Raw genomic sequence first — 12,832 nt, forward strand, 5'->3', positions numbered from 1 at the left:
TAATAATAATTTAATTTAATTTATTTTAAAATTTAAATATTATTTAAAATAATTTTTTATTTTAATAATTATTAAAATATAATTTATATTATAATAATAATTATATTAAAAACATAAAAATAAATTAATAAAAATAATAATAATAATAATAATAATAATAATAATAAATAATAATAAAAATAAATTTGATTTAACATATTCAAATATATTAAATTATAATAAAATATTAAAATAAATTAAATAATTATTAAATTTTAAATAAAAATGAAAATTTTAAAAAGCTTATTTATATATTAAAATCTATAAAATATGTTAATACTTTTCTTTTTATTTAAAATTTAATAAATATTAAACTTAAATAAAAATTGTAATATGTACTTATTATATTTTTATATTTTAATAATTAATAAATATAATTTATATTTTTAAAATAGTTTTATTAAGAAAATTGAAAAATAATAACTAAAATAAAAATAAAAATAAAAATAAAAATAATATTTAAAATCATATTTAATATATTTAAATATATTAAATTATATTAAAATATTAAATTAAATTTAATAATTATTAAAATTTAAAAAAAACAAAATTTTGAAAATTTGTTAATCGGATATCGATATCCGATGAGTTATAAATCGGATATCATATCCGATAAAGAAGGGTTTTTAAAATTTTATTTTATATATAAATTTTAATAATTATTTAATTTAATTTAATATTTTAATATAATTTAGTATATTTAAATATTTTATTTAATATAATTTTATTTGTTATTTGATAAATAACTGTTTTAAAACTTTGTTTATTATTTAAATTTTAATAATTATTTAATTTAATTTAATATTTTAATATATTTAAGTATATTAAATATTTTATTTAATATAATTTAGTTTTTTGTTATTATTTTTATTTTTTATTATTTTATTATTTTATTTTTAATATAATTATTATTATAACATAAATTATATTTTAATAATTATTAAAATATAAAATTATATTAAATAATATTTAAATTTTAAATTTAATTATTATTAAGGTGATACAGAGTCTTTTTAACAAGGAAAAGAAGAAAATAAAAATATATTTATTAAAATTAAAAATAAATTTTCTATAAAATTAAAGGTGTAGGATAATGATGAGATGTCAGAAGGTTAAAAGTGGAATTTTTGGAGGTGCGGGATGAGATCTTGGAGGTGTAGGATGAAACACTCATGAGGTATAGCTAAAAATCAATCTAATCACTTCCTAGAGGATGAAAATACTGGATCGATTGTATATAGTGATATACTTTTGCTTCCAGTTACCCCATTATTAGTAAATGTACTCTACTCTCACTCTTGCAAAAAAAAGAAAAAGAAAGAAAACGCTGGAGTTTAAAAGAGATATTGTAACATCACAAACAGTTATAAAGCTATTAACATGTTTAAAACTCACCGCTGAGATGGAAAGAATTAAAATTTTATTATTCTTTTGTGTAGACAAACAATATAACAAATAGTCTTCAAATAAAATATGCAAGTTAAATTACATTGTCTTCAAATTTTATTCAAAAGTAAAAATAAATAAAATCATCGGGTTCTTTTTGTCCTCTCGCCACTTTATACCTTATTAGTTTGTATTATCACCTAATAGGAGTAAGCTAAGTCGAAAACTATTAACCAATAAAAAAAACTCAAAACAAAGCATTAATCATTATATTAGTGTCATAAATGAATTATTCAAACATGGTCATCACAACAATAATTTTAGCATGTTGTCTAAATTTCGTATCCTACCGTACAAATCAGTTCACCAAACACAAGGTGGTTTGAATCATCCTGTCATCACAACAAGGACTTGTCTTCTGTAAGAACTTATGAGTAACAACTTCGGTGCATCTCATACCAGATACTATACTCAGCAACGAGCCAGAACCGAAGGACAAAACATCCTTTCCCTCCCAATTGTCTCGCACATGCGAGATGGTGTAGCACTCAAACACATCCTCTTCCATTGCCTCACACAGGCAAAAGAGATTTCCTCGAATTTAGTAGGTACATCAAGAAGACACCATAATGAACTTGTCTTACATTCTTACATAGATAATTAAGCATGACAATCATAACAACCTCTCGACCAACACAAGCTAACCAAAAACAATAACAACACATGAGGACAAGAATTCATGCTTTTTAAATAAAGTACCATATTGATATGATCTGCACAGAAAAAAGAGTAATATAACATACATGCAATAGAGCGTTAGACGATCCTAACCGTTTAGGCATTATACGTGTATTATCGTTTAAGCGTTGTCTATTTGAGTAACTTATAGGGTTTATGTTATTTTTAATATATAAATTTTAGGGCTTTGTATTTAATATTCTAGACGCCTCACGTTGTTTAACCTTTTTTCGTTTAGACACTTTGTTAAACTTCAAAACTAGATATACTTAGACGATCTTATTTTAACACATAGTATTTAAATAATCTTGTCTTAACAAGTATATAAGATATTTCAATTTATACTTTCAATAACATTTATTCAAATGATAATATACATATAACCATATATTATATCAATTTATAACAAATGCAATATTAAATGTCTTTATTATTAAAACAATAATACTTAATATCTGTAGTTTTGCGTAATATTTACAACGTCACTTAGTTAATTCAAAAATAACTTAAAAATATAAAATATAGTAATTAATATTATAATTGTTATTTGAAAATAACTATATTTATATTTGCCGTGTAGCAAGTGTTAGAATTGAGTTCATCAATTCATTTTTAATTAATTTCCAAGATAGACTTTACATAAAGCTTAAGTTGAAGTTAGTTAAAATCCATGAGAATGGTGAATATAGGGTAGAGTGGAAATAGAGAAAGAGAGTAACAAAACTTGTTCTCTTAATTATTTTGCAAAGACAATAAAATCTTAACCAGTTTTCCAACCTTCACACACAAATGACCATATACATTGGGATCATTATAAAATATCCGGAAAAATACTTAACCTTTTACCTTTTAAGTCCACAGCAAATAGGAAAAGAAGAGAGCAAAAGGTTCCTTTGAATCATCATTTTCTTGTCCTCTTTCTCTTGTTTTAAATATGGAAGAAAAAGAATACATGATTTCACAAAACCCACCTAATTCAAACTAACGGAAATCGAATTTCAAGACGGACTTCAACAATTTGTCTCTATACCCATTTGCTAAAGATTTTTAATAGGAATTACCACTCTAATGTAAAGTCAGAAAAAGAGACTTCTGAATGCAATGAAATTGTGCCTTTTCGCTTCCCCATTGAGTGATTCTCCACTCCCATCCCAGCTAAAGGAAAGCTCAAATTCTCCTGCTGATAAGCATATTGGAAGGCCTACATCATACTCATGTAAACAAACCAAAGCTGGCAGTGATCGATAGACTTCTGAAAGCTGGTCATTATAAATGTCTTGATCATCTTGAATTTTTTCAATTGCCGGCAAACAAAAGGTGCTGTCAACTAAGAAATGGTGGTTGATTTTCAAAAGGAAGCTCTACTGGTGTTGCATTACCATAAAACTCTTCCAAATTGTAGAAAGTTCTCTGTGAGGGAAGGAAGATGTGAACAACAACATCACCTGTAACCAATAAACAATCACTAGAGCCACAAGGATCACACAGTACTCAACAAGATTACCAAACCAAGCCTAATCTAGAACCAGTGAAGCAACCGTTTCCATTAATTAACTAGAAGCATAGGCCAAGTGCACTCTTGATCTGTAAAATTATATAGGCGTTTTGGATGACACAATTTTTTGTTGATTGGCTAAAACGGCTCTGGTGGGATCAAAGAGGGTAGAATCTTCTGAGGTATGGTGTTGCATCATGTCAGAGTACAATGTATTTAACAAGTTTTGTCTTTGCAGGTGTATGTTTTATACATCTTGTTGGAGTGCAATGGCCAACTTCAAGGGATTTCTTCGGGTAAATGCAGACAATTAAAGGGCTTTACTGAATTGATGTACTCCTGCTCTCTGCAGCAGACTCTGTTCTTTGTTAATTTTCAGGTGGATATTTTATCCTTCAAGAAAATGCAGTTCCTCCCTTTCTAAAAGTTTTCTTCTTTTCTTTATAAAAGAAACTGGGCAGAAATTTAAGATATAAAACTTAAGAAACATGTTTTTTAGTAAGATGGCATCAATTTGAGTGGCAGTACTACATGGTACCTTTTAGAAGGGAGGTTGGAGTACGATGGCAATGGCATGTAAAGCTTTGTTCTTAAGTGATAACAAGATTTCTATTAGCAGGTTATGCTATTATAATTTAAAATCACTTACCGAAGTCCAACAGGGTCCATGAGTTAGGCTTTGTATCTCCTGTTGGAATTTTTCCATATTTCTTCTCAGCTCGATCTCTCATCCTGGACCTAAAATGCAATATCAACAAAAATGAAATCCTCAAAAGTTGCCTTCTCAATATAAAGATATCAGTGACAAAACCCTTACCCGATAGCATCAATCTGGGGACGAGAAAATGCTGTAGCTATGATAAAAAATCGGGTCCAGTAAACAAGTGGCTTCACAAACAAGACCTTTATATCTGCTGCCTTAACCTCACTTGCAACCGAAGCCAATTCCACAGCAACTACAAATATGACCCTTAGCAATTAGACAGTATTTGAGGATCGGTATATTTCTTCCTCTCTTGAATAGTTTTGTATAAGCAGAAAGTAACTCAACTAGTTTTTCGAACAGTTGAACACACTTGTATTCAGGGGAAATTAACATGATCTTACAGAAAGATTCCATGGTACAGAACAATTAAACAGAAAAGTAAAAACCAATGCACTCAACTGAGAAGACATATTTATAAACTAGGTGTTAGCAGAGAGGATTTTCTACTTAGAAACACACAAAGAAGATTCACTCAAGTACTTAATAAAATTATAATTGTCCCGCTACAATTTCTTTATGTTATAACAATAAACATGGAGATTAACTGTGTTCACACATATGTAGTAATATTCTTACAAACAGAATCTACTTACTCATCAATTAAGTCAGAATGACACAGAACTGAAAGCCTGGCCAAATCCAAGCACAACAGGCATATGGTGGAGAGTGGCCATGGAGGCACGTTAAGTAGCATGATTTTGTTCACAAGCACACATGAAAACAATTACATTTATCAGTTAAACAACCATATCGATAAAAATCTTTCACCAACAAATAGATAAGCTAACCAAAATATCAGACAGGCTGAGTCCAGTAAAAACATAGGAGCTTAGGTTATTTATTTAACTGAGGCTCCAATCACCCAACAAAGGTGAAGGAAGATCAGGGTATTTATGGGTATCCACTTCCCTTTACAGCCCCACGGCAGCAAGAATATTCCTTATTTTCTTCTGCATTAATTTATTTCAACTTTATTCTCCCAGAATTTATGTTTTATACCTGCATGCGTATCCATGTACATGGGGAACACACCCTAAAAGTCTAGGCTATTAAGGAGAAAGAATAATGCCCTTCAATACTTCATCAAACATCTATAATACCCAAGTTCCTATCATAGGATCACCACCCATAAGAGCTAATGTCTCACGGCTTTCATTCTAGGCACTTCATTTAACTCCGTGTTGTTCAGAACCCTTGCTGTAGTCCTTTATGACACACCAACAACTGGCTGTGATATAAACACTTGGAAATTCAACCTCAAAAGCTAGCCATCAAGTGGGGAAGAACAAAGCACTTAAATACTCCACTAAAGATTCCATGTTACTCAATGTGTGACTTAAGCACACCACAATAACCAAGTTCCTATCGCTCTAAAAATTGTATATATATTTTTAAATCTCTAAGTGATATACCTACCTAAAAACTATAGAAATTAACTCGCCTTTTTTTAATATTGTTATTACTAAATTGCTTTACAAGATTCTTATGTAATTTATCATCCTTCAGATAATCTGACAGACGAATCTTCTTAAAGAAACCTGATATAATCCAAAAGGTTGAAACAAGGTGGAAAAAAATTCTTTGACAAAACTTCCTTCCAGCTTACATGACAGGCTTTCAGCATCATCATCAATCTCTGCGCTAGCAGGCTTTTTGTCTTTTCTACTAAATACCACTTTTCCATAGTTATTAATCAAATCTTCATACATTTCATCTGTGTCTTCATTTACATCCTGCAAAGTACACAACTTTTGTTAATTACGTCCCCTTAATGCTGATCATCAACCGCAATTTAACATGACAAAGTTTACAGAAGTATCTAAATCTCATTAGAAAGGATGCCAGTTGAAATTTGATGTTCTAAATCCATGCAGCACCCAAACAAATAAAATGTGTAAAAGAGTCCTATAAAAGAGAATTGACCTATATTCTCATTTTGGCAGTTAACATCCAAGTGAGTTCATAAGGTACACTGTTTTCAAGACTAGAATAAATTGCGATGAACAACGAGGGGATTGGAAAAAGAAATGTGGCGAAGATGACAAGGTTCACTTGTTGTCACGAAGATAAAGGATATGAAAACTAATACTCTCTTTTTTCCTCAAAAAGCAGTCTTTTTCACCAAAATGAGGGTGAAATAGGGGAATTAAATTTGTAATTGAAAATTTAAAGCAAGTAATTGCATGCCTAAGTCAACATTTTATAAAAGTAAGCTTTCAAATTTTCAATTCCTCACCTTCTGGAAGACAAAACTTTGTTGTTCCTTAACTACTTATAATGTTTTCCAACCAAAATTGGAATTTCACATCAATAATTATCATAATAAAGGTTGGTAATCAATATATGTTAATAACGTAAAACTCCAATTCAAACAACAGAAGGATACTTGTATCCAAGTCTTTTACTCTCTTGGAACCCAAAATTCAAACTCAACCCAGAAGATTTATAAAGTGCTACAATGTTATCCAAACTGTAGCTGGACTTTAAACATGATATTATTCAGCTATATTAAATTAAATTAACCAACAATTTTAAAAAAGAAAAAGAAAAACCGAAAATTGCAAGGAGCAAGATTATATTTTACCGAGAAAAAGCTGTCTTCGGCTTTTCTACCGAATGCGAAGCTCGACAGTGTGTTTCGCTTCTTGGACTTGAAACCATTGATGGTGTGTTGCTGTAAAGAAAGATCCTTTATGCACCAACGGCTGAAAACCATTCTGGGTCTGGGAGAACACTTGGCTTCGAGATGAACCAGTTCGCCGGAAAAATTCACCGTCAGCACGATGCCGGCACCGGCGAGAGACAGGGCAGTGGATGATGGTAGCATTTGTCGCTGCGAAAAGAGATATTTAGGAAACAGAAAGATAGGGAAATGAAATGAGCACGGCTGTTCGCGATATTATTGTAATTTCGTTCATTTTATTATTATTATTATTATTAAACAAACACTTCAATGGATTCCATTTCTCTTATTTAAACATTTGTAAAAGAGTTTTTTTTTTACAAACTTAAATGAATCTAATTTGTAAAAAATATATATACCTTATAAAATTGTTAATTTTAATTTGTTAAAAATAATTTTAATTTTTGAAAAACCAAATTATATTTTTCTTTTGAATTTTTTATATATGATCGTCCACTCAATCACAACCAAAACAATAAATCATTGTTCGGATAGTCAATCCCTAGTTTGAGGAATAAATCAGCGAGTCACCAGAAAGACTATTCGTCCATATACTAGTTCAGATGATCAAGCACCAACTCGATAAGCAAACTAGTGAGCCCGGTTGTGTTCACTAAACATGTGGCTTGCCCATACACTAGCTCGAAGAGCCAACCATTGAATCTGATAAGTCACCAAACAGGTCGGCTGCCCATGCACCCACTCGAATGGTTCAACACTAACTTGGGAAGCAAACCCAACGACGGATCACCAAAAAGGTTAGCCAGTCATGCACCAATTGGATAACCAAACATTAAAGAGACCGTCAAACCTTGAATTGGACCAATCGGAATTAGCGGTATCTAAGTAGATTAAATTTAAAATTGATCAACTTAATTAAGGTGTAATTGCTTACAATTGAACTGTAATTTGGCCAACGGTAATTAAAAGTCTACCATAAAATCTATAAATAAAGGTTTGACCTAAGAAGGTAGGTTACATACATTAATTATTGCATTAATTGTTATCTGTCCAAGGCTAAACAGATTTTCACATCGAAATATCTTCTACATATATCATCTGATTAGTTTGGACGCATGAGAGACCGCTCATTAGCAACAATTGAATTTCGAATAATACAACAAAACTCGAACAATTGACCTTGTCCTCGCATCTGAAACAAAAAATAATTAGTATACTGTAAATATGATTTTTTTAATAATAAAAAATATAATGTAGAGCTCTTATGAAAAAATTATGATTTAAAACTACTTTTTATTTCATTTATTGTAAGAAAGAGAATATATTCTTCAAAACAAATATTCTCTTTCTAGATAAAACAATAATATAATCGTTTTTCAACTCCTTTTCATGCAATATCTTTATTATTTTGTGTTAAAATAATAAAAATCATAAATTAAAGTATTTATAACTTAAAATAAGGACAATAAGTTCTTTTTTACCTTACCAATAATTTACATGATTCTAATTAATCAAATCCTCAACTTGCAAGATATTCTATTTATACATAGAAATATTATAGTGATTATCAATATAAACTTAAATAGATAACTCAAAAGATACATACAATTAGAAAATGACTCACATATAATATATAATAGAAAAAGAATAAGAAAAAAAGGACTGAAACTGACAAAAAAAACTAATCGATCTAAATTGAAAAACTCACTACAAAAATCAATCATATAATATCAATTCTTCAATAAGATGAAAAAAAAAGAAAAACTTAACAAAAATAAAGAATTCTAAAAAATAATTGATAATATATTTTAAAATAATCATTAAAAGATATTTATATTAAAATCTTTTAATATTAAAATAATTAAATTTTACTATTTTTAAACTACCATTTTACATATTATTTTCTAAATCTTTATTAACTCTTATTATTTTTAAATTAATATCACTTTTTCATCTTTATAAATGAAACCCATCTCCTTTCATGAATAAAAAAAAGTCAAGGTGTAAGTAAATAAATTTTGGAGGGGTCCACTGCCACCTTTGTCATGATCCAAAACTTGCTAAAAGGTCAACAAGTACTTATCCACTCCATATTTCTATTATCTCAGGAAAAAAAAAACTAAAAAACTTTTATATTAATATCTAACTCTAAACTTTGACATTCATACCATCAATATATTCTTATTTTATAGAAGACTATTTCAATATTAACATTAAAAAGTTAACAAAATTTAATACATTTTAATTATTTTTTATTATATGTGAAGTTAATTTTCCTATGAATAAAGATGAAGTATATTTCCTGTTATAAAATTTTATGAACTAACTACATCAACCATTAACAATCTATCATCATTGAATTTTCAATTTGGTAAGTACAACAACCTTCCAATGAAATTCATCATTCATCTTATTGATTAACTTACTTTCCAAAGTATAACAACAACAACATCAACATACAAATTCCATTCACTTAAATACAATTTTGCTAACCCATAACACAAATATCCCCATTACACAAAAATATATAATTAATTTCTAAAGACAACAAAAGACAAAGACAGCACAATCTCAAATCCATGAAGAGAAGTGACATTCAATCAGAGGCAACAATCCAAAGCACAGCAACAGCACAATCCAGCACAACTGCAAGAAAAAGAAAGCAAATAACTTGAGAAATCAAAAACACATTTACACAGTAAGTGCTCTCATATATTAGTCAAGAAATTATGATCTTTTCTAACTAGTTTTTTTTTTTAAATTTTTATAACCATCATAACAAACCACTATAATTTAATAAAGTTGCTTATTAAAGACTCAACAATTAAATTGCTGAGATCAATTGTTAAGTTATGCATTGACAACTATAAAATTTCTAATATAATAAGCTTAATTAACACAAACTTTTAATTTATAAACTTTTTCCTTTATATCCTTAATATATTTCCTGTGAGCAATACCCTGATAAATAAAATAAAATATAATTTTAGGTATAAATATTAACTCACCATCCTTTCCAGAAACCATCACCCCTGGTAGTGGTTTTGACTGGAACAGTTTGTTGAACAGAATCATCATCTTTGGTAGGATAACCCACTGGTGGTGGTGGAGCTGCTAGGTTGCTCTGATCCACAGGGTATGCAGTCACTGATACCATCAAGAAAATATAATTAATAACATATAATTTAAGAAAAAAAAATCTTTTATATATAAATAAATCTTTTTTATTTTGATATAAAGCATGGACTTTTAATCAGACACACAAATATGATGATCGACCCATTCATAAATCATTTTTGACAAAAAAAATAAGGGAGATAATTTTTTTTGGCTAATATTGGAAAAACAATATTAACGTTAACAAAAACAAAGACATATGAAACACGTACCAGGAGTTTGTTGTTGGTTACTCATGGTTGGAACTTAGATGAAGTTGATCTTGACTTTCTTTTTTGAGTCGGAAAGAGAGAATGGTGACTGCGAGAAGGATTTGGAGATTATGTGTTTATAAATAGATTCTTCACACATAAAGAAAAGCGTGTTTTAGTTGCCAGCGAGAGACGACGACAAGAAATGGAATTAACATGCTTTCACACCTTAATAAATTTTATTTAATATGCTTTACACACACTTTAAGAAAAATAATAAATATACAACTTATTAAATAGTTTCCATTTTTTTAATAAATATACTTTTGCATCCATTATGAGTAAAAATAATAATACTCATTTCTGTGCACAAAAACTTTACAGCAAATTGATATTAAACTTTACTTAATATTTTTTTTTATAAATATTCTTCTTATAAAACAAAGATTACAGGTAATAATTGTGCAACATAGCTTAAAAATATCATTAATGAATTAAAATAGTTAAAATTTCTTATACCTTAGACAAAATATGCTTTCTACTTGTAAATGAAAACAGTATAATATTTAGAACTTATTTTGCCTATAACTATACATTAAATCATCATTTGAATTTATAGAAAAATATTCATTTACTAAGAAAGTTGATTTATTATACTTAAAATTTTTCAATAAATAATATATTTAATATAACATCTAATATGTAAGAAAACGTTTAATTATAAGGATTTTCAGAAAAAATAAATAAAAATCATTGATATTTTTTTTTACCAGTGACGTTTGTCCATAATAAGACAGTCAAATTTTCTTATTTAAATAATGAACTCAAAACTTAACTCAATAATGATAAAAGAAAAGTTATGTAAAAACTTACAGATTGATCAAAATTATATTTTATAATTTATTTTTTTATACATCATATTTTTATTTGAATTTTGAATTTAAGATAAAAAAATGTACAAAACTGAGTAAAATCACTTATTTAAATATATTACTATATGTTTAAAGTTAATTAACAGCTAATATATATATATATATAATTTAATTATATTTCATTATTATATATTTATATTTATAAAATAAGACGGGACTTGCATATAATATAAATAGTTTATGTATTTAATCAATAAAAAATTATATTTAGTATGTTTTTCAAATATTTTTTATTAAAATAAGAAAAACAATAAAATACATTACGGTTTTTCAATACTTAACTTATTTTTCTATTATAATAATAGTTTTATTAAAATTATATTTAACATGCAAATTATATAAAATATACACTAAAAATTTAATTAAATAAAATATAGGAAGAAAAAACTTGATGTGATATTAGTATACAAATAGAAAAGTTGTAGCAGCCCTTTGAAAGCAGGTCATATCTGGTTCTATAGGCACATCGTATTTTTGTCCTTCCGTCTGCGCTAGTTAAAGTTACAATCATGTCTTCAAATTTCTTTTTACCTCTAGTTGGTTCCTTTTTTTTCAATAGTTTTTCTTTGTTTCACAAAAATAATTTTTTAAAACTTCGGTCTTCACAAAAAATACTATTCTTTAATATTGTTAATTATTTTAAATAGTTTTTTCTTTCTTTATAAAAGTTGTTAGGGTGATTAAAATTAACATCTCAGTTGTAACTTCATCTTTGGTTTTCAATAACTTATTTTTTAATAAAGAATAATAAAGACTTATTGTCAGACCTCCTCGTAAATACGCATCCAAATCCATCAGTCAGCTCATTTAAAACGCGTCCAAATCCCTCTGCGCGGATGCCAGGTGTCAGGCAACGAGTATTCGAAAATCAGATAGTGGAAGACAAGTGTCAGCGAGTGAGCGGACGTTCGTTTGAACAAGAAAAGCAAAATCTAACTTTTTGAAACTCCCGTTTCACTCACTCTGCATGCACCCTTCTTCTTCCAAAAACTCTGATCTTCATTTCTCCTTCTTCTCTCTAAACAACTCTCCCTTCTCTCTACCAAAACTCACTCTTTCTTTGCTCCGATCATCCTTCAGGCACCAGTTCTACACTTCCGACGTAGAGGACGATCGTTTCAACCGATCCGTTTAAGATTCTGAACTGGTAAGTTCATCCTTTCTCCATTCGTGCCTTTTTCCGTAACATGCAAACCCAGATTCTTGGTTGCATGAGTTGAATCTATCATTCTGAGTAATTGTTTGGTCTATGTGGATTATAGTTTGTAGAACGTGTTGTAGAACGTTGAGACCTCTGTTAGAAGGAGAACCCTAGCCCATATCTGAGAACGTTCGACCATCTTTAAGAGGTAAGGGAAGCTTATCTAATTTAATTGTATTTTGTTTGCATGTTCGTTGATAATTATTGCATGCTGCTGAGTGATAGAATGTATATGAAGTATAAATGTTGAGATGATTGTTATG

General features: G+C 28.4%; 2 protein-coding genes across 3 annotated transcripts; both read right to left on the reverse strand.

Moving 5' to 3' along the window:
• Nucleotides 1–3,030: 3,030 nt before the first annotated feature.
• On the reverse strand, nucleotides 3,031–7,313 carry LOC124821037 (Lojap-related protein). 2 transcript variants are annotated; one of them, XM_088110309.1, is made up of 5 exons: nucleotides 7,009–7,313; nucleotides 6,031–6,157; nucleotides 4,476–4,614; nucleotides 4,308–4,396; nucleotides 3,031–3,628 (listed from the first exon to the last, which is right to left on the reverse strand). In XM_088110309.1, the coding sequence occupies exons 1-5, from the start codon at nucleotides 7,249–7,251 to the stop codon at nucleotides 3,525–3,527; spliced, it is 702 nt and encodes a 233-aa protein (XP_087966435.1). In that variant the 5' UTR covers nucleotides 7,252–7,313; the 3' UTR covers nucleotides 3,031–3,524. The 2 variants fall into 2 exon arrangements, with proteins under 2 accessions (XP_087966435.1, XP_087966434.1); XM_088110308.1 differs by having other exon boundaries at nucleotides 3,031–3,608; nucleotides 7,009–7,307.
• A 2,141-nt stretch (nucleotides 7,314–9,454) lies between these two features.
• On the reverse strand, nucleotides 9,455–10,618 carry LOC148201402 (protein CYSTEINE-RICH TRANSMEMBRANE MODULE 9-like). The gene is made up of 3 exons (XM_088110420.1): nucleotides 10,458–10,618; nucleotides 10,077–10,215; nucleotides 9,455–9,714 (listed from the first exon to the last, which is right to left on the reverse strand). Exons 1-3 carry the CDS (start codon nucleotides 10,480–10,482, stop codon nucleotides 9,669–9,671), a joined length of 210 nt encoding a protein of 69 aa, XP_087966546.1. The 5' UTR covers nucleotides 10,483–10,618; the 3' UTR covers nucleotides 9,455–9,668.
• Between the last annotated feature and the right edge of the window lie 2,214 nt (nucleotides 10,619–12,832).

The sequence above is a fragment of the Vigna umbellata genome, chromosome 3 (genome assembly GCF_029865625.1).
Source record: "Vigna umbellata cultivar VRB3 chromosome 3, Vumbellata_1.0, whole genome shotgun sequence".
NCBI lineage: Eukaryota > Viridiplantae > Streptophyta > Magnoliopsida > Fabales > Fabaceae > Vigna > Vigna umbellata.